Raw genomic sequence first — 20777 nt, 5'->3', positions numbered from 1 at the left:
AATGAAGCCTGATGGTGCCATGCCGGCATGCCAGTAGGCCTGTGGATTATCTTGCGGGCCCATATATTGGCCTATCAATTAATGCTTTTTTTTTCAATCTAAATCTCGTTTTCTTATTCTTTTCAAATCCTATCGTGGCTATATCATCCCCTGCAATGATTTTTACACTTGAGTCCGCATTAGTCTGCTATGCAGACTCTGAATGGCTCGTATGGTACGTGGGATCTCAGTGCGCGCAGCGCGCTGAATCTGGTTTGCGAAGCAAACCAGCCTGAACGGGCGAGCGAAGCGAGCCATTTCAGACCTAGTCTGCTATGCAGTCTCGTTGAATCAGCTGTGGTACACACACCGCAGATGTGGGTATACATTTGTAGACTAATTAATAGTCCGTATGCAAGGGATAGCCTACTGAGCCTTCTCCCCGTCCAAATGTCCCTGTCTAATGTTTATCTTGTTCTTGTAAAAGTTAGAGCTTCGAAAAAAAGCCCACGTCGAAGAGGATACATGTAACTCTCGTGAAAAATATAAGTTTGAGGCCAGGGGTCGGGGCTAGAGGCTGGGCTCCCTCCCTCCCCCATGATGATTTCCTGTGGCTGTCGCTTTGTTTTGCAGCACTCGCAGAGTTACCAGCTGACTGCGCTATAGTATCGCCGGCAAGCTAGCTATTGAGTTTATAGCGTTGCCCGAGCTAATCTAGCGGCGTGGGTACCACGTGAAAATCGATCAAAGACATGACAACTCACTGCGCTGCTGACGTGACCCGCGAAATCGCACCGCATACGTTATACCCGTACGTACACCGCATCGCCAGGTTATCCATTTCTTGGTACTTCCTCTGCACGTTCTCCTTTTCTGCCCCCTCCAGAAAAACGTAAAAATGGCCGGGTCCCTTGCAAAATTAGGCCGTGCTTTTGTTGCAGCAGCCAGGACTGAATCTCCTCGATGTGTCCAGCCTGTTTCTGTCGCAGTAAGTTCCACTCAGCAAAGAAATTGTAAGTTGACATTTGACAACATTGTCATAAAAAAACTAGTAAACGCCAATACCCCTTACCGGCCTTAGCTTAACCTAAAAGTAAAACGTCTTATCTTAGATTCTTAGCCTTAAAGTTTAAGGGCCTTGCTTACACTTTTTGTTTTACGACGTCAGTTTAGTTTACAATGTAGCGTAACATACCGGTAGATCAAGCCAGGCAAAGAGGAATCCTGGGGCCTGTTTCTCAACACATGGACAATCGACAAGTTACTAGCATGACTAGCAGACTAGTTACTTAGTCATAATATATCTTATCCACCAACCACGGAGTTAGTTCCGATCTTACTAAACCTGTTTCTCGAAAGGCTTCCTAACTAGCATACCTTGATTTCGATACTATCGGTAAAAAGAGCAGACGAGACGTAGCCTTAGTCACAAAATAGCATAATTTTCAAAAAGAAAAATTGTGACAAAATTGCAAATATTGTGATGAATTGGGAAATAGATCTTTTGAAAATAATAGCACAGGTGAATTATGCAAAGACTGGAGCATTCAATTACAGAGAAAATTAATTAAATTATGATAAATTCATTTCATGACTCAAAAATCACTTGTGGACGTTGAGATGGGTACCCCCGGGATATCCAATTTTAATAGTTTACGAAAGTAAACCATAATGGTTTTCTTTGTAAAATGATGATAATTATACGGTCTTTTACGATTCCAAACGTCATCAAAATATGGTTTAACGAAACATTTTTAATCATTGATACCGAAACATACAATATTACATACATAAATTAGAAATAGAATTTATCCAACTGTTAATAGGGGTCTGAAAACAACAAATACGAGTTCAGTTATGGATGGCCTGACGTGGTAGAATCTTTATCGAATAAATCATTTTACTATTTCAAAATGAATGGTTTTTTGGCGATTAACCAACAGTTTTTATAGTTTCTTTGTATTACAATTATCATTGAATGCATTAACCAACTTGTTTTGTGATGTAATTTCAACCTCTGTGAATGATTACGTAAGATTATAATTTTAAAATTTCTAGGCACTTTTGCATGTCATAGTCTACCCACGTGATGCCACTACGTCATTAAGAAAGAAGTTATGACAGGTTCGGAGGTGTCATAAATATTTAGTGAGGTTGTTGTACCCGATCTTGGTAAAGAGGGCTTCGTGAAACGGTTAGCGGACAAGTAGCTCACTATCTCCGATTTAGTCAAGAAGTTAGACTTATGACGGTGTTGAGAAACGGGCCCAGCTCCACTAGTACTAGTATTGATGACAATAATATATTGACTATTGTAATCATGTTAATTTGTATGAAAATATCACAGAGTCATCATGCCTAGCCAGGAGGCTCATAGAGAGTAAAAATCATTTACTGCTTACTCTCCACGGAGCCAGGAATTCCTTCCCATTCTGCATGTACCGCCAAAAAAACCTGAACTTTTCGCCCCAGAGATTTCTACTTCTGTAAAATATCTAGCCTTAAATCATGTAATATGCTTTTCACACTGCACTTTTTTCCCTAAACCCCATGAAATTGGTGGGGCTAAGGGGGGGGGGGGGTCTAAGCCCCACCAATTTCCCGGGGTTAAGCTTAGCCCACTTTGTTTTCACACTGTTTTAGCAATGTGGGCTAGCACGGTAAATAGTACGGTACTATCTGGCCCTGCAAAAAAGCAGGGTTAGCTGGCTTATTGGTGCTAAGAGATGCAGTGTGAAACGAAACAGGGCTAAGCAAAAGTGGGGCTAAGCATTAGCCAATCACAGAAGTTGAAATTGCACGTTAATCGCGCTCTGTATGGTAAAATCATCAATATTTATGAGCTGTGTGATTGCCCGGGGTTAAGGCGTTAACCCCGGCTAAGCAAATGGTACGGGGTTAAGAAAGACGGTGTGAATCGAAAGAAAGATAGTATGGGGTTAAGGATAGTCCGGGGTTAATGAAATGCAGTATGAAAAGCATATCAATGGGATACAACTTTATTTCCGACATTTCTACGCCATCGATTTCATTTTTAAACAAGAATTCATTTTAAAAAATGAGAAAAATATGAAAAGACGGAGGAGACTTGCCCGATGTTTACGCCTCCTTCTTGTTTCCTACATGTATTGTTCTTCCCCAAAGTTATGGACGCGTGCTTCCGTTACTTTTATATCGGGCCACCAAAAAAGTATATGAAGGCTTTGGTGGCCCATTCGGGCCACCTCCAAAAAAAGTTTATGTAGGGTCTAGAGCTTGTATAAAATATAAATTATGTATCGTATTGTTTCATTTGTTTTGATATGAAAGTTTTGAATCCTGCCTTAACATGAGTGATTGTCATCATTGCAACATTTACATATTATGACTCGATTAAGAGCTTCCTTACTGTTTTATCTGCAAAAAATAAAAATATTTTGTGGGATATTTTTTAACTGTTTGTGAAAATAAGCAAATTATAGCTTTATTTTTCATTTGATTTTTATGAATTTTTCAGTGGTCTGCTCATAGATTTTTCTCTTATAAAAATTATATTCATTCAAATAAAATATTTGGGGTGGACTTTGACCTACCAACTGAAATTCAGTTGCATAAAATTTGGTAGGTATGCAGCTCTTTTCCAATATAGAGTACCGAAAGTGGTGACCTCACAAAAAACTTTTTTCTAGCATTTCAGCTTTTTTATACGCCCGTCTCGACCGGACGTATTATGGCATCACGCTCAGTGTCCGTCCGTCCATCCGTCCATTAATTTTTCCTTGTAAACGCGATAACTTCAGTTTAACTTAACCTAGGCTCATATAATTTGGTGTGTATGATACTAGCATGGATCCCAGGAAGCGTACTGATTTTGAGGTCAAAAGGTCAGAGGTCATGGTCACAGTGACATGTTTTCATCTTACGCTTCTGCAGTTCTTGTAAACGCGATAATTAGGCTCATATAATCTGTTGTGTATAATACTAGCATGAATCCTAGGAAGCATATTGATTTTGAGGTCAAAAGGTCAAAGGTCAAGGTCACAATGACACGTTTTCAAATATGGTATCAATCAAGAACGCTGATATGCAAAAAGCGAAAATTGATGACGTCACACTTCGAAACGCTATAGGGAATCACTCCTACCCCTTTTCTTGGTCTCTGTGTAGAATGCTAAATCTGAATTGAAGTTTGAACTTCATATCAGAGTTTGCTCGTGTTCAAACCATGGGGTCAACAAAGGATACAGATCACTTCCTGTCTTGTGATTCTGGGCATGCTCTCTAATTGAGGTTTCCATGGATTCCAAGAGCAAGAAAATGAGTAACGACTATTAAAAAGATATGAATTAAAGACAACTCTGATCCTTGTAAATAAATAATATAGGCCCTACATGTATGGGGTTTTAAATTTAATGAATGATTATTTGTATACATGATTCATGTTTCAGCACACAGTAAATTGCCAATTCGTCTACTGCCAACTCACCACATGGTGTACCTTCACTTCGTCTAATGCCATTCCATCCATCAACATTTTTGTCTAACAACCATTTGGTCCAATAACCATTTGGTCCAATCATCACTTCGTCTAATCACCAGTTCGTCTAGATGACCATTTCATCTCATAAGCAGCTGCAGTTGGTCTAATATCTATTTTATTTTATTTTCATTTCGCCCAATTAACACGTAGTCCAATTAGACCAAATGGTATATGGACGAAATAGATGGCTATTGGACCAAATGGTTATTAGAGGAATTGGTGAGTGGACGAATTGATGATAGACCAAATGATAGTAGACGAGTTGGTAATTGGACGAATTGGCATTAGACAAATTGGAAATAAACCCAGCACATCATGCCTACATGTACATGCTCAAGGGTGCAGCATGATTATTTAGGCTAATAAGACTTTCATCATGAAAATGAGGTGAAAATTGAGGTAAGTATTTTATATCCTCAAAAACATTTAGTTTTTACAGACACATGTAGCATGCTATGGGCCGTACAATACACATGAAGCACATACATGTAAAGACAGAGTGCCATGGAATGTGAAATCAGTAAAGTCTAACAAAGCAGAGCTGAGCTCTCAGGAAGAATGATTCATACAGGGTTTTACACATTGATCACAGGATGCTAGTAGGTTTGCACCTTCTCATTACCAGGAACTTCAAAATGCCAGGTTACTATGCAAATGTGTAGGCCAGGCCTTAACACAAAATATGTAATTACATTGTTAATTGGACATTTAGGTGTGACCCCCCCCCCCCCCCCACCCCCACTTCCCTCCTCCACTCAATCATTCTTGGTGACATAAATGTATGACAATCAGGAATAAGATTATCAAAATACATCTAAATCATGAGTACAATGGTAAGAAGTAGTATTTGTCAAATTCTCTATTACAAGTAGGTTGATTTTAAAGGAGAATGAAACTCTTGGAGCAAGTTAGCTTTTGTGAAAGCAGAAAAATCAAAGAATAAGATCAACAAAAGTTTGAGTAAAATAGGACTAGCAATAGAAGAGTTATGAGCATTTGAATGTCGAGATCACTAATGCTATGGAGATCCTCCCATTGGCAATGCGACCAAGATCTATGATGTCACAGATGAACAACTCTCCCCTTTTGGACACTGAAAATATACCCCAAAATATCTCTTTTTGCTCATTCTAATCACATGACAAACGATTCATCAATGATATAGTGTTGTGAAACCTCTGTACTTGTCCTCTCATAAAGAGAACACCTCACCTTGTGATAGACTCTATAAAAGTGAGAATATAAGTGAAATAAGTACTAAAGTAATGAGGGAGTTGTACGTGTGTGACATCACAGATCTTGGTCGCATTGCCAATGGGAGAATCTACATGGCATTAGTGATCTCCACATTCAAATGCTCATTACTTTCTTATTATTCATTCAATCTTCCTCAAACTTTCAACAATATGTTTCTTTGATTTTTCTCTTTGATATGGATTCAGCTGGTTTCAAGGGTTTCATTCTCCTTTAAGAACATTCACAGGTTCAGTGTTCAGGTTTGTGCACACATGAATGTCTTCTACAACAGAGTCCAACTTAAGATTCCAGAGTCCAATTTTTTACTATTGAATTACCTATTAAATCCAAGTAGGATCAAGCACATGATGGTAATACATGTACATGAAGGCATACAGTAGGCGGTGCTGCACCATCCCGAGTTTGCTCAATCTTAAAGGAGAATGAAACCCTTGAAACCAGCTGAATCCATATCAAAGAGAAAAATCAAAGAAACATATTGTTGAAAGTTTGAGGAAGATTGAATGAATAATAAGAAAGTTATGAGCATTCGAATATTGAGATCACTAGTGCCATGTAGATCCTCCCAACGGCAATGCGACCAAGATCTGTGATATCACACACGTACAACTCCCTCATTACTTTAGTACTTATTTCACTTATATTCTCACTTTTATAGAGTCTATCACAAGGTGAGGTGTTCTCTTTATGAGATGACAAGTACAGAGGTTTCACAACATTATATCATTGATGAATCGTTTGTCATATGATTAGAATGAGCAAAAAGAGATGTTTTGGGGTATATTTTCAGTGTCCAAATGGGAGAGTTGTACGTGTGTGACATCACAGATCTTGGTCGCATTGCCAATGGGAGGATCTCCATAGCATTAGTGATCTCGACATTCAAATGCTCATAACTCTTTTATTGCTAGTCCTATTTTACTCAAAGTTTTGTTGATCTGATTCTTTGATTTTTCTGCTTTCACAAAAGCTAACTTGCTCCAAGAGTTTCATTCTCCTTTAAGATTTTAGCCCGATCGGCCCTCTTCGTGATTAATCTCGAGATTCAAGAAACCCTGTCTCCACCATCGCAAGAAGAGCGATTCCTGCTCGAGCGAAGCATCGATGCATTATGGTCTGACGCCGTGAATAAATAATCCCGAGTGCGTCTGCACCTACGAATTAGCGCAATAATTCGTAAAATAGCGTGCTATTTTGCAAATAATCCCAAGTTGACTTGGGATTGCAATCTCGAGATTAATCCTACGAACTAGCGCGATAATTGCGTCTCCATTGCAAATAATCTCGGGATAATTTGTCGGATCAGAAATAGCGCGCTAATTTGAAACTTTGATGGTGCAGACGGCCCTATTGTATAGTAGTTACCTGACTGTACTAGACTGAATTAACCTATTTAATCCTAAGCCTAATTAATCCCATTAGATTATAAGCAGTTCCTTTGCATTGTCACTGCGTAAACAATTGAGCATTGTGAATAAAAGCTTATCATTATCAAGGTTCATCAATGTACAGTTATCAGCTGGTTGATTACACCTTGATATTTAGTGTTTTATTGAACCTGCCAACATGCAGTACATGTACTGCAATTAAAGGTGAAATACAAAATATTAGAGTGCAAATGCAAGTTAGTAGTCATTGGAGAGTTGACGCATTGGATAAACTTCTAATAGTTGTTGGAATTAATGAAAATGGCTTTTAAAGGGGCATTGATTAAAAAGTTCAAACTCAGGTGATGTAGTACTTGAAAAAAAATTGGTCATGAACGGCTAGAAAATGTATAGTTTAGATCGGCGCTTCTCAACCTTTTTTTACTCGAGGACCACTTTGACTCTCAGATTTCTTTTGAGGCCCACCTACCAAAATTTTAAGAAAACGTCCATTTAGATGAAAAATGTTTCGTGAAATTTGAACACAAAGCTCTGAATCACACTTGAAACAAAAATTTTGATAACTAATCTTCATTCGCAAATGTCCGGTAAATGGGCAACAAGTGCATTAGAACCATCATAGTGTGCATGTGCATGCTTTGCAACATGCATGATACCTAAACGTGCTTTAGTTTTGTTTGACCCGCATAGACTGATCGGACATACCATGTTTGGACAGGTCTGTGAAATATATACTATGGTTTTTCTCCCCCTGGAGCTTCTCGAGGCCCACCTGAGAGAGCTTCGCGGCCCACCGTTTGAGAAGTGCTGGTTTAGATAAATATTGAAGTTCATGTCTGGTTAGCATTTGAATAGTTGCTCATGTTTTAAGACCAAAGAAATATGTGTTGTGACAAAGCATATGAAGCATGTATCCATTTATTCAACCAAGGACGGCCTAGTATGAATCAAAGACTATGGCATCAGATAGGAAACAAGAGTTATGCCATCATTTTAAAATGGTAAAATACCAGATTATCTTTTGTTGGGACATTCCAGTTGCAAGTCAGGGAAATGTGAGATTATCCAAATCAGTTTCACTCATGCCAACATTGCTATCTCTACTAAACCTCCTCCTTAAAACCAGTGATACGTGTACCTGCATAATTTCTTTGTGGTTGATTATTGCCGTATCAGGTACATGTATCTGGCCTTGGAAGGTTAATTGCAAAGGCACTACAAATTTTATTCTTTTTAATAAACAATATTTGATTACGGTATTTAAAAAGAAATTTGATGGTAGAACTGATCAATCACTTGATATCATGAAATTCAATGATAGGATTTCAAACTGTAATAAAACAACAAAATTAAACATGTACATGTACTAACAAGGAAAAAGAGACAACAATAACAGGTATTAATTTTATTATAAAGTTTAACATGTACATCCTTCAAGTATAGATAGAAAAAGAAAGAAAAGATGTTCAGTTACATATGTTCAGAACCAAATGGAGATATTAACATCTTTATGGTACCGGTATCTTCAGTAAAAAATTGTTTGGGCTTGGAACCATGAGTAAAGAAAAAAAAAATGATAAAAATGTTGATGTACAGTTAGTAGGTCTACATGTACGAGTTCAATAAAGTTTTGTGACCAGTATCAAGATGCTGAATCTGCTAATATTTGCAATGGACTGAAAGTCCATCAGGCAGAGAGTTTGTATACACTACTTTTTGTTGATGTCACAATCTTGAAACCCTTGTCATGGCTGAAGTGTACTGTACATGTATTAGCATTACTTTCAATTTACTCTTCAAGCAGTCTGGTCTTATCCCTCAATACCTCTATGGCAGACTTCTGATGACATCATCAGGTTATTCCAAGTTCACCACTTGTCTCCCAGTATGGTAATGACCACTTCCTTCTTGTGGTACATGACCTTGCACTAACCCTTGTAACATTCAAACCATCATCTCAATATGGGAAAGAGAATTGCACTCTGATTTCTATTGTAAGATTCAATTTGGATTCAATGGTATTTAGTATAATAATTGAATAATGATGTTAAAATGGCGATTGATTAATACATAAGTAACACCCAAATGTTGATGAATTTCATTTTCATTTTCTGTCATAGGGTACATATATGTTGTCTCGTTTGATATTCACTGGAATGTTTCTTGAAATCATATGTAACATGGGCATGACCTTTACCCCACGCCCGTCCAGACAAGGTTTTCTGAGTTTCCCGGGCACTATGCCACTGCTAGATCAGGTTTGAGCCCTCCATATTATTAAAATCTTTTAAGTTTTTATACTGTATGCACCGGTAAATTCACTGACTTAAAGTAACCTTTTATTTCTTTTCTTTCATGAATTCATCAAACAGATTCTGATAGGAAGCGGATTGAGGTAGCCAAGCCTGTGGTCGAGCTCGATGGCGATGAGATGACAAGAGTTATCTGGGATAAGATCAAGGAAACGGTAAGAGCAATAGAATGAAGATCGTAGAAATGATGATGTATAATAAGTCAAGGACAGATCAAATGAGGTTTTGTATGATCATATGATCTGGTTCCTGTAATATAAAAGATACAATCAAGTATACACTAAAGCATGTAAGTCTGTGTCAGATTATGAAACTGAAATCAGTTGCACGAACCTGTCTTTCTGGCCCCCTGGTGGGTGTTTCATAAAGCTGTTTGTAAGTTAAGAGTGACTTTAAGAACGACTGGTGAACCTTTCTTACGCGCTAAATAATCAACAATTAACATTTAATGGTGAACATCATTTACCACAAGAAAGGATCACCAGTCGTTCTTAAAGTCTCTCTTAACTTTCGGGGAGCTTTATGAAATGGCCCCCAGGTTACTGAGCGGTTTACATGAATTGACATTGCTTTTTTTGCAACTCAGTTCGATATGTGACAAACCATTTGTCATAACCATAATTTAAATGAAGAAAGATGAAATGGCCATTACTCCAAAATGTAAACCACATATTTACCTTGCTGGTGACTTCTTTGTCGCTGCTGTGATATAGTGGTTTTGGAAAAGGAGAGGGAAAGGAGGGGGTGGGGTGAAAAAAGGGATATTGCCTTGATCTCGCAGGAATTTAATTACCTGTGGAAAATTATATGGACCATTCTCTGTCTGTAGCTTTCTAATGTCAAATCATTTGTATGATATTACAAATTGCCCTAATAAAGGAAAATAGAAACTGAAATAGGGTGCTTGATATTAAGGGGGAAAAAAAATCACTATTTATATTTTCACATAGAATCGTTTAATGATGGTGTCAGATATCAAGAATCCACAACACCATCTTAGAGCACAATCAGTATACCTAATTTTTTTTTTCACAGGCATCATGATCACTCTTCATTGCCTTTTTAATAATAAAACTACCCCAAAGGGTACCTTGTGCATGTGTAATGCTTTATGGTATGGCTGATCATTTGCTACCACAGCTAGCAGGAGATAACACACTATTACCCTCTATACTTTATCCCATGCTGCCCTTCAGTGGCGCTAAAGGAACTATCTCATATCAGACATCTGTGTATATTCACATGCCTGAGATTACAAAACCCATGGATGGAGATAGCATAATGCTATCATATTGAGGTCATGATCAGGGTTATCAAAGCTACACATGGGCAGAGAATAGGTGGGGATAGCGGGTACATGTCAGCTTGATGAATTGCCTACATGTACTTGTAATTACAGTGTACGTGAGTGTAATTGATGTACACGTTGTATTGGCAGGCATAGGCATACCCCCTGAAAATTTACTTATGGGAAAATTCAATCAGGCAAGAGTATGCTATTGAATTAACAGGTTTGTGTATCTTTGATACAGCTTTAGTGGGCCTGAAATGTTTTTTTTTTCTTCACATTTTCATATTTTATTTATTATGAAAGGTGAATGGATGTTTGCTCATGATAAAAATCTATCATCATGTTTCCATTTATAAGAAAAAACCCCACATATAATCAATTGATTGATACTTTTTGAATGATAGATAATATTGGACAATAGTGGCTGTATCATGCTGGCTTGACCTTTGGAAGATGGCCTATATTTACAATTTGAAGACCTGGTAAACAATTTTGTTCCATTACATGTACATGTACCTTCACTAGTATTAATGATGTTTACAATATGATCTGTAAATCGAGGTTTTGTTGTAAATTACTTGTTGTTTGAGTCGGTTTCGTGCTTTTACAAATTAATCATTCACATCCTAAAATGTGTCGGTTATGAATAATAATTCCTCTATTGTTTTGTGTAGTGGTGCAGTGTAGTATTTTAAAAATATTAGCGCAGACTTGGCAAAAACCAGTAAATTATTAAAAATGGGTATCGTTCTCCTTCCTGCTAATCCAAGTTGGATAAAAGATACAAATTGACAGCTTCAGCAGTAATTTAAGCTATAGAAATGATCCTGAATCAGATTTATTCATTCACTACATGTAGGTATTCTTAAAAAGTTCAAAAAGTTTCAACAATCGCCCTTTTCAAACAGAAAAGAAATAATAGAATGAAAACGTCAGCAATCTTATTCAGACAGGAGCTATCAAAATGCATGCGGTTCCTCCCATTTACCTATTGAACTTTAATTGATGCCACCTTTGAATGCTTGGTGGAAAAATACAGTAATTTATCAATGCAGTACAGAGCAAAACAAATAAAGGCAGGATTGAATTGAAACATACTGTACAATTTCATCTGATGAAGGTGTTTGAAATGTAATAATGTATGCTTTGAATAATGATAGAGGAACTGAAGTGTAATGTCTTTAAAAAAAACTTAACATTAATTTTCTCCTTTTTCACTGTTTCATGTGTATACAGTGTATGGTGATTGGTGAATACTAATTACTATACAATATTGAAAGGAATACCCTTTGGTCTTGTTGTCACTATATAGAAATGGTCTTATTATCTACAATAAATACTGATAAAGAAGTTAAGAGGTAATCAATGAAACTGAGGCAGAGTGAACTATGGATCTTGCAAACTTCAGGGACAAAGTTGGGTGCATTTAGAGTTGAAAGAACCTTAATTATAACTGGCTACATATATGTATGACAAGTGTGCCTTTGGCCAAGTAAAGCAAATTCTGTAGAGTAGTATAATTGTCCTTGATTGATATAAAGTACTGGAGGAAAAAAACAGTACAATTCATAATAAAATGAAAATAATTGAGTGAATTAAAATATTTGGAGTTTGAAATTCAATATTCATTAGGTGGGCTGATGATGTCATATCCCCACTTGTTCTTTTGTATTTCATTATATGAAATTAGGTTTATTTGAAAATTTTCTACCAAGAACTAAAACAATTGGATTGACAACTGATTACATGTATGTAAGTGCATTTGCTGCAACTTGCATGTATTTCATCATAATGGAGACACATCATTTTACACATGAATGAAAAAATGAAACAAATATGATTTCATGTACATGTAATAACATAAGAAAACTTGTTGTTATTATTTGTTGAAATTTTCAGCATTTTGCTTTGTGAATTTTACGTCATTTATTTAGATATAGATATTTTCAGCCCGGAGTAACCCTTGAAGAAGGGATTTCAAGATGCAACCAAAAACCACCTCTATAGTTTAACTTTCAACATTATATCAGGGCATATAGATATAGTCTAAGATGTGCAGTTCTTAAATTTGATGTACCATACAGATATAGGCCTATTCCTAATTGCATGTACCTGTACATGTAATTTAGCTCCCACAATGAACTTATTGAACAAACAAGTTTCAGGTCTTTTCTTATTGATTTGACCTACATCTACATGTAGTAAGTACTGATAGTCCCATGCAAAGTTGCAAACCCATTTCCTCTCCTGCTATTCCCTTTTGAACATGAACCAAATAACAGCTCAATGGACTGAACATTGTAGTGGCAAGGCAGAGGGAAAGGTTAAAGTACGTCACACGCAGGAATTTGCCCCTTCCAGAATGACTAGACTGGATAAATATATCTCCTTCTATTCAGAGTATCAGCAAACATATGCATGGCGCTCAGCTCAATAGAGCATGGCTTGATTAAAGTCAAGAGACATGACGTGTAGTTTAACTACTTTTGTGCACTGCAGATTTTGTAGATAAATAGCAATATTTGATTGAAAGTTTTGGGAGGTTAATTTCTTTCATTTTAATTTGCTCTGTTTGATTGCTCAATTTCTATACGAATGGAGAGAAACTCATTTTTCTTTCCCAATATGTATTAAAATGATATGCTTAATGTTTAAGATATTCATTCTTCAGTTATGATTTTATCTTTTTTTTTCAAATACATATACAGGTATTCTTCCTCTTTACAATGGAGGCATTATAGTTGAAATATTATGTACATGTAATTTAGGAACGGGTATGCAGGTGTAGTGGTGTACAGCTTTATTATTTCATTATTTCATTAAAAAACAAATATTGTGAATGAAATTGGGAGGGGGGTAGATCTTGACATGGAGTTCTATTTGATTTAAAAAAATGACATAAATATTGGTAACCTGTCTGATGCTAAATTTTCTCTTTTGTTTGTTGTTTTTTGCCTCATTACATGTACATGTATTGTAAGAAACTTGTTAATAGCATGCTTACCTTGAGAGCTTCCTCTTGTATGACTTGTGTGGGCTTATTGCCAAAGGGAATCCCTTTTTTGATGACCTGCCAATTGCTTTGTAAAATAATTAATCATGATGTCTGCCTGACCTTCATGATTTGATTATTGTCCAAAAGCTGCCATCGCAGACTCTGTGTAAATACAACAAAGACATACATGTAGCCTGGCTTGGTCAATCCCTAGTGTACTCTACATGTACAGTATATGAACATCATGTCAAGTTTGTAGAGAGTAAGGAATGAAAGTTTCTGAAATAGCCCGCCAACTGAAGTGCCAAGTGTTAGTCTTCCACCCACCACCCATAACATTCAGAAGGATTATTTGGATTTTTATGCTTGGTGTCATACAGGAGGTACAATTCTATAATTTGCACATTTACATTAAACTTTCAGGTTTATTATCAGATTACTTTATTTCAGGTAGTTATATTTTTTTTTCTTCATAGTTGATCTTTCCCTACCTGAATGTTGAATGCTTATACTATGACTTGGGTCTTCCTTACCGTGACCAAACCAATGACCAAGTCACCGTCGATGCTGCTATGGCCATCAAGGAACACAATGTCGGAATAAAGTGTGCTACCATCACTCCAGATGAAGAACGTGTAGTGGGTAAGTTTTCTCATGGATTTCAGTCAAAGTTGCACCAAGATCACTACTTGATAGTTGCAGTTAGATGTGAGTTGTAAGATAATTCATTCGTAAGTTACATTTTATGCTGAACTTCATGTTCTGGAAATGGAGAACAATATCAATAGCACTGGCATGTTCAAATATAATTCTTTCCATATGAGATGATAGTTTTATATCTGAATTCAGAGAATTAACTATTCTTTCAAGCGGATACTGGAAATTTCATTACTAATACTATTTGTAATAGTAGAGAAGAACTTAATAGTAGCTCAATGTAATGAACATCATTAGAAGATGTGCTCCAAAGTGGAAAACTAGTGATATGTGGTTGCTAATCCATTTATTCTCATGACAGAATTCAACCTGAAGGAGATGTGGAGGTCTCCTAATGGAACGTTGAGGAACATCCTTGGAGGAACAGTATTCCGTGAGCCCATCCTCTGTGATACCATCCCCCGTCTGGTTCCTGGTTGGACCAAGGCCATCACCATCGGCCGTCATGCTTTTGGCGACCAGGTAAGACCATGAAACCTCTCGTGTAATGCCACCGTCACACTGGCAAAACCAACTCCAGATCGACCATATCAGATATGCTACTTCCTATTACATACCATAGGTTGGTTTGGAGTTGTTAGCATCCGTGTGACTGTAGTATAACGTATTCATTTGGAGCAACTCAAGATGACAAGAAGATGAATAGTACATAATTTACTACTTTTTCTGCTGAACAATACTGCAAAGATGTTCAACTGACTCTGCATATTGCATCCCATGTATTTAGCAGTTTAAATGCCTGGGAGCATGGAATGATATACCCTCAAAATGTCAAAGCAGACCTGATTTATTTCAAAATAGCCCTTGTATATTTATTACTTTTGAGTTCAATACAGAAGGAATTGTAAAGTGGATAGATTTCGAGGGGAAAATATACCCCAATGCAGAAAATCCTTGTATGCACAGTAGGTAACTAAATAGGTGTCCTTAGATAGATTTTTTAAACCAAAATATACCCCGGCCAAACTGATTCTAGCATGGTAATTATATTTATGTAGCCCACTTCTAATATGTGAGATGAATATCCACAAATAAATGTTTGATGATATATCCTTTTTTATTTGTCTCAGTACCGTGCAACGGACATGGTGATCAAGGAACCTGGTAAATTTGAGCTTGTCTTCACCCCAGCCAGTGGAGGAGAGCCCACAAGGACAGAGGTCTTCAACTTCCCAGGAGGTGGATGTGGTATGGCCATGTACAACACAGATGAGGTAAAGACATCGCCATCACTCATCGTTAGGTTTTTGTCATTATCCCCCTTGTTACTAGTATACACGATATAGGCCTACAATGTGAATATTTATTTACTTGCAGAGTGCACTCTCCTTTTTTGGGCGTACAATATAGATTTTCAAAACAAGATCTCTTTACAAAATGGTAATTCCAGTTTTGCATTTAGAGCTGCAAATGGAATTATCTAAAATATGATTTTAAAAAATTTATATTCGGTGACTAATAGTGAATTAGTGATTTGGTTCAAACTTATTTAACTTGATTCCCTTGTCTCTCTCCCTGTAGTGACAATTCAGTTTTTGTGATTTATAGCCTTTTATGCCATATATTCATAATTAACTACTCAGTATTATGTGTATCAAATTATGTAGATGTGGAATATTAAAATTTCATTTGTTTTGTGTTCCCCAGTCCATCACAGGGTTTGCACACAGTTGTTTCCAGTATGCTCTTGCCAAGAAGTGGCCTCTTTACATGAGCACAAAGAATACCATCCTCAAGAAATATGATGGAAGATTCAAAGATATCTTTGAAGAGATCTATCAAGCGTAAGTATTTCTTCTCTCTCTCTCAAATCAATTTCTGTGGACATTTTTTAGTTTTATTTTCAATGCATCCCAGTTTGGTGGCTTTATTACTTTGATGGACAGGCAGCTTGATAATTGTCAATTTTCAATTTTACCATGGAGCATTTCATAAAACAAAATGGTGATGTTCACTGACAGTTTTACTCTGTTCCAATCAGATACAAGGATATCATTAGCTTACAACAAACAAACATTTAAATCTTAAACAAGGTTAAGATTTTTGAATGTCATTAGTTAAAAAATATAGGGACTTTTTTCATGAAACGTGACATAAGAGTCATCAAGAATCACTGATCATTGGGCATGGATTTCAGAACACATGATCTAGGTCAAAGCTCATTTAGGGTCAATGAGCTTTGACCATTTTGTGGTTTTGTCACAATTTTAGAATAATTATGCTTGCTTGTATAGTGCTTAACACTTACTATATCAGAAGCTTGTAAGCGCTATACAGTAATGCAGCGTAAATACCCTGCCTTTAGCAGAGACGCTGTTGCACATGCTGCGTTTCAAGTAATTATTTCCTACCAGGTACCCATCCACCTCACCTGGGTTGAGTGCAGAACAATGATATATTTTCTGGTGTACTGTTTTCTGTAGGAACTACAAGAAGGACTACGATGCAGCAGGTATCTGGTATGAACATCGTCTCATTGATGACATGGTAGCTCAAGCTCTCAAGTCAAGCGGAGAGTTTGTATGGGCTTGCAAGAACTATGATGGTGACGTCCAATCAGATGTTGTAGCTCAAGGTATGGATAGAGTCAAATCCTCTCATGAAATATTAAAATGTAGAAAGAAATTTGTATGCAAGCCTGTTAACAGTGTTCTGCTATAGATTATTAAAATATAATAAAGGAGGAGATCTAGGTTAAGAGAAAGAAGGGAAATACAGTCAAAATCTGTTTGTTTTGGGCAAAATTTGACTTAGAAGAGGTATATATAAATAACATGTTTTCACTAATCTGGTCTAAAAATTGCTTCGACTGAGGCAATTATTCAACTTATGGAAGGTCGACTTGGGCAGAGTTACCTGTATTTCTCATTTTGAATGCAATTATCTACTTTCAAGTGCAGCTTTTGAGAAATACGAAAAAGATCACTCAATTTTCTCAATCGTTTCGATTAATTTTTAATTAATTCATTAAAAATGATGTGTAATCTGCATCCCAGCTCTCCACATGTAATTCTGTGACCCACTGTAACCAGATTCTTGTTAGGAATAAAACTGTTTAGTGAACTAAAGACATTACCATACCAATTGTTTCTATATCACAAAAGTTCTATTCTGTCTATCATCTCAGGTTATGGATCTCTTGGATTGATGACCAGTGTGCTTGTATGTCCAGATGGTAAGACCATTGAAGCAGAAGCAGCCCATGGAACAGTCACGCGGCACTTCAGAGAACATCAAAAGGTAATCTTGAAGTAACACATGGGATCATGATTTCATAAATTATGGACAAATGATGGAACATTAAAACTTTGAAATAACATTATTTCAGACTTTCCAGTTCTTAACCTTTTCCCAGACCTTGCAAAACCTTTATAAAAGACATTTCCATTCAAGAAGTATCGCTTGATCTACTTTGCGGTTGAGTTTGGTGAATATATAATTACTGTCCATGAGAGAAATTGATTACTTGCTAAATATTTATTAAATGTTTGTTTTATGGTAATTAACTTCTATAAAAGTTATCTACATTGAAACCAAGTACAGCATAGTTCAATTGTCCAGTGATGTACTTTGTGTTGTGTTTTATTTTGTATAGGTCAGCCCTGTCATACTTCAAGCAAAAAGTTGACCAAAGCACATTATTAAATGTTTTTTTGCAAGAAGTCTTTTTTTTTTCAAAAGTAGGACATCCTACTTCAGACTTTCAGAGAGTGATAAAAATTGACCCCCAGAAAACTCTTGGAAGCAAATACATATACCTTAACTTGTGATATATTGTGATATTGTCTTTTAACACCCATTCCTGAGGACGTAATCTATAAAAGAGCTTTTAACATCTTCCGTCGTCTTTCCTGTTTCAGGGCAACCCAACCAGCACCAACCCCATTGCCAGTATATTTGCATGGACCCGTGGTCTGGAGCACAGGGCCAAGCTTGACGGCAACGATGACCTGAGGCGCTTCTGTACCACCCTGGAGAAGGTCTGCGTGGACACTGTAGACTCTGGCAAGATGACCAAGGACTTGGCTGGTTGTATCTATGGGCTGAAGAAGTAAGTTGTCTTATTCACCTACATGACATGCCTTTAAATTGGATTATCAATGTTTTGTTGCCATTTTTAGTGTAGGAAAGAAAGTGGTTATTGTTATGATGCACATTAACACATTCTGACTTATAATTGAATATTATAAATCACAATGATTTGAGTAAAAATTAGAAGAAACAAAATTTTCAGTGAAACCAGTCTTGATATCAGGATAGTTAATGCAATCATTAAGACCTGTCAATTAAAAAAAATGGTATACTGTTCTCCAAGTAGAATGCTTTTATTACAAAGTCTCTCTCGATTTCAACTTGTGTTCTGTCATCTTTTTTTTTTCATTGTTTTTGCAGCGTAAAACCAGAGCATTACCTAAACACCATGGATTTCCTCAATGCCATCTCTGAGAACCTGGACAAAGCTCTGAAGTAAAGATGTAATCTAACCCAAACCAAAGATACATTCATCAACCCGTCCCTAGACGAAGGCAGCATGTGTCTTCGTTGCCTTGGATTAAATATTGAATACTACACAGATATCACCTCACAAACTCTCACACCCTCTTGAATTTTACTTGACAGTCAACTGAAATGAAAGTCTGATTGTCAAGGACGAGATGTATTTGTTGTGCTTGGAATACATTTGCAAGGATGTTTGATGTATGCTGGAGTGGGAGGTTTGGACATAGATATTAATCATTCCTAGTGTAAGGGATGAACTTGTGGTAAGGGAGGGCCAAGGACATCTAGAATTTGTATTCCCCTTTTTACTATACTGAAATCATTCAAATTTTAGTTCAAGATTTTCCAGTTAAATTTGTGTTTTTATTTTCCAAGGACCTATCAGTTGCAATTATAAATAATGAAAATTTATTTTCAGCTTCAATAAAACATTTAGAAAAAACAGTGATATTTGAATCATGTTAACAGTAACCCAACTGCGTAACACATTGCATAATACTCTTTGAACTTTACAACTTTGAATGCCCTGGAAGAAATATGAACATATCCATTCTATATTTAAAAGAATGTGAAATATTTATTTGATCGTCCCCCCCCTTTTTTTTTTTGAAGTGATTTGTTTTTTGTACTTGCAGTGCTATCTGTTTATAGTGGAATTAATGATGCCAAATTAATGACAGGTATGAGAGATGTTTCTTTTTTGTTTGTGTAAATTATTTATTAAATATATGGTGTTACTTATATATCAGAAATTTTGTCCCAGATAAATACAAAAGGTCACAATAAGTAGCAATACATCAAATACGTATTCAGGGATTCAAGGCTTACAATATAGATGGTCATATTTTTGTCAGATACAATGTTTCTATGTCAAGCTGTTTCAGTGTGTGTTTTGAGATGAAATATGTCAAACTGCTTTAAAATGCACTGACTGTTTTTCATATATTTTATGTGTGATTAGGTCAGTTTTTAAAATTTTGCATACAATTACCAGCAAAAATTTGTTTTGTGTGCTCAATGCATCTGCATAATGAATCAAGATAAACAGCTACGCTGTATAAAGTATAATTGCAGGATCATGTAATGAAATTGAATGAATATTAGACATCAGATGTGAGCTTACCCCTTTATAAGAAATAATGCTTTTGGATCTTGTGTGGCATCAGTTTTGTGTTATTTTTTTCTCCCTCCCCATTTCTGATTCCCTCCATGGGCTCGTGAAATACAGCAATATTCCAATGTTATAAACCAAAATGAATTTGTGTTTTGTTTTGTGTTAGTTTAACCACCTTGATCGCCACTGTGTTAGATGGGTCACATTGAAGAGAAAGTCACAAGATTCAAGTGTTTCAGCATCCCTTGATTGAAGGGGCATGATCTTAGAGATGTATGTCCTATGCCTGGAGTGTAGCACATTAAAATAAATAAACCACCTGTCTCTATCCACATTTGTCTCATTCTCTCTTTTTTTTCAGGAATGTTTGTTTTGTCATTATTGTGCAGATATAATAAGTTCATATTGTATCAGTCAATGGATGGGAGGTGACAAATTTTGATTTGCATCAACAAATCAATGGTCCTTCTCTTTATAGATTATTAATAAATCTGTAAGGTTATGGTCTTATCAATTTTATACAAGGTTTGTTGATATTGAAAGTATATTAGATTTTAGAAATCATCTGTTTGAAAGCCTCTCTACCCCCCCCCCCCCCACAATTTACCACATAATACGAATGTGTGTTAAGGTAGGTCAAAAACTTGTTTTAATGGATGTATTTTGTGATTTTACAAGAAAGAGTTAATGATTATGACCACAATA

The 20777-nt window shown here is 36.3% G+C and overlaps 1 protein-coding gene across 1 annotated transcript; it reads left to right on the top strand.

Annotated features, from left to right (window-relative positions):
• Positions 1–381: 381 nt before the first annotated feature.
• On the top strand, positions 382–20404 carry LOC129257621 (isocitrate dehydrogenase [NADP], mitochondrial-like). Its single transcript, XM_054895996.2, has 10 exons — positions 382–992; positions 9516–9610; positions 14218–14383; positions 14760–14920; positions 15529–15672; positions 16106–16242; positions 16882–17033; positions 17586–17698; positions 18319–18509; positions 18851–20404. The coding sequence occupies exons 1-10, from the start codon at positions 878–880 to the stop codon at positions 18927–18929; spliced, it is 1353 nt and encodes a 450-aa protein (XP_054751971.1). The 5' UTR covers positions 382–877; the 3' UTR covers positions 18930–20404.
• The last annotated feature ends 373 nt before the right edge of the window (positions 20405–20777 follow it).

The sequence above is a fragment of the Lytechinus pictus genome, chromosome 3, assembly GCF_037042905.1.
Source record: "Lytechinus pictus isolate F3 Inbred chromosome 3, Lp3.0, whole genome shotgun sequence".
In the NCBI taxonomy this organism is placed as follows: Eukaryota; Metazoa; Echinodermata; class Echinoidea; order Temnopleuroida; family Toxopneustidae; genus Lytechinus; species Lytechinus pictus.
This window is presented reverse-complemented; position numbering and strand designations above follow the sequence as displayed.

Coding starts and splice junctions, on each gene's coding strand:
- LOC129257621 (XM_054895996.2), top strand. CDS start 878: ATGGCCGGGTCCCTTGCAAAATTAGGCCGTGCTTTTGTTGCAGCAGCC. Junction 14,921..15,528: donor GTCATGCTTTTGGCGACCAG/GTAAGACCATGA, acceptor TATTTGTCTCAG/TACCGTGCAACGGACATGGT. Junction 17,034..17,585: donor ATCAGATGTTGTAGCTCAAG/GTATGGATAGAG, acceptor CTATCATCTCAG/GTTATGGATCTCTTGGATTG.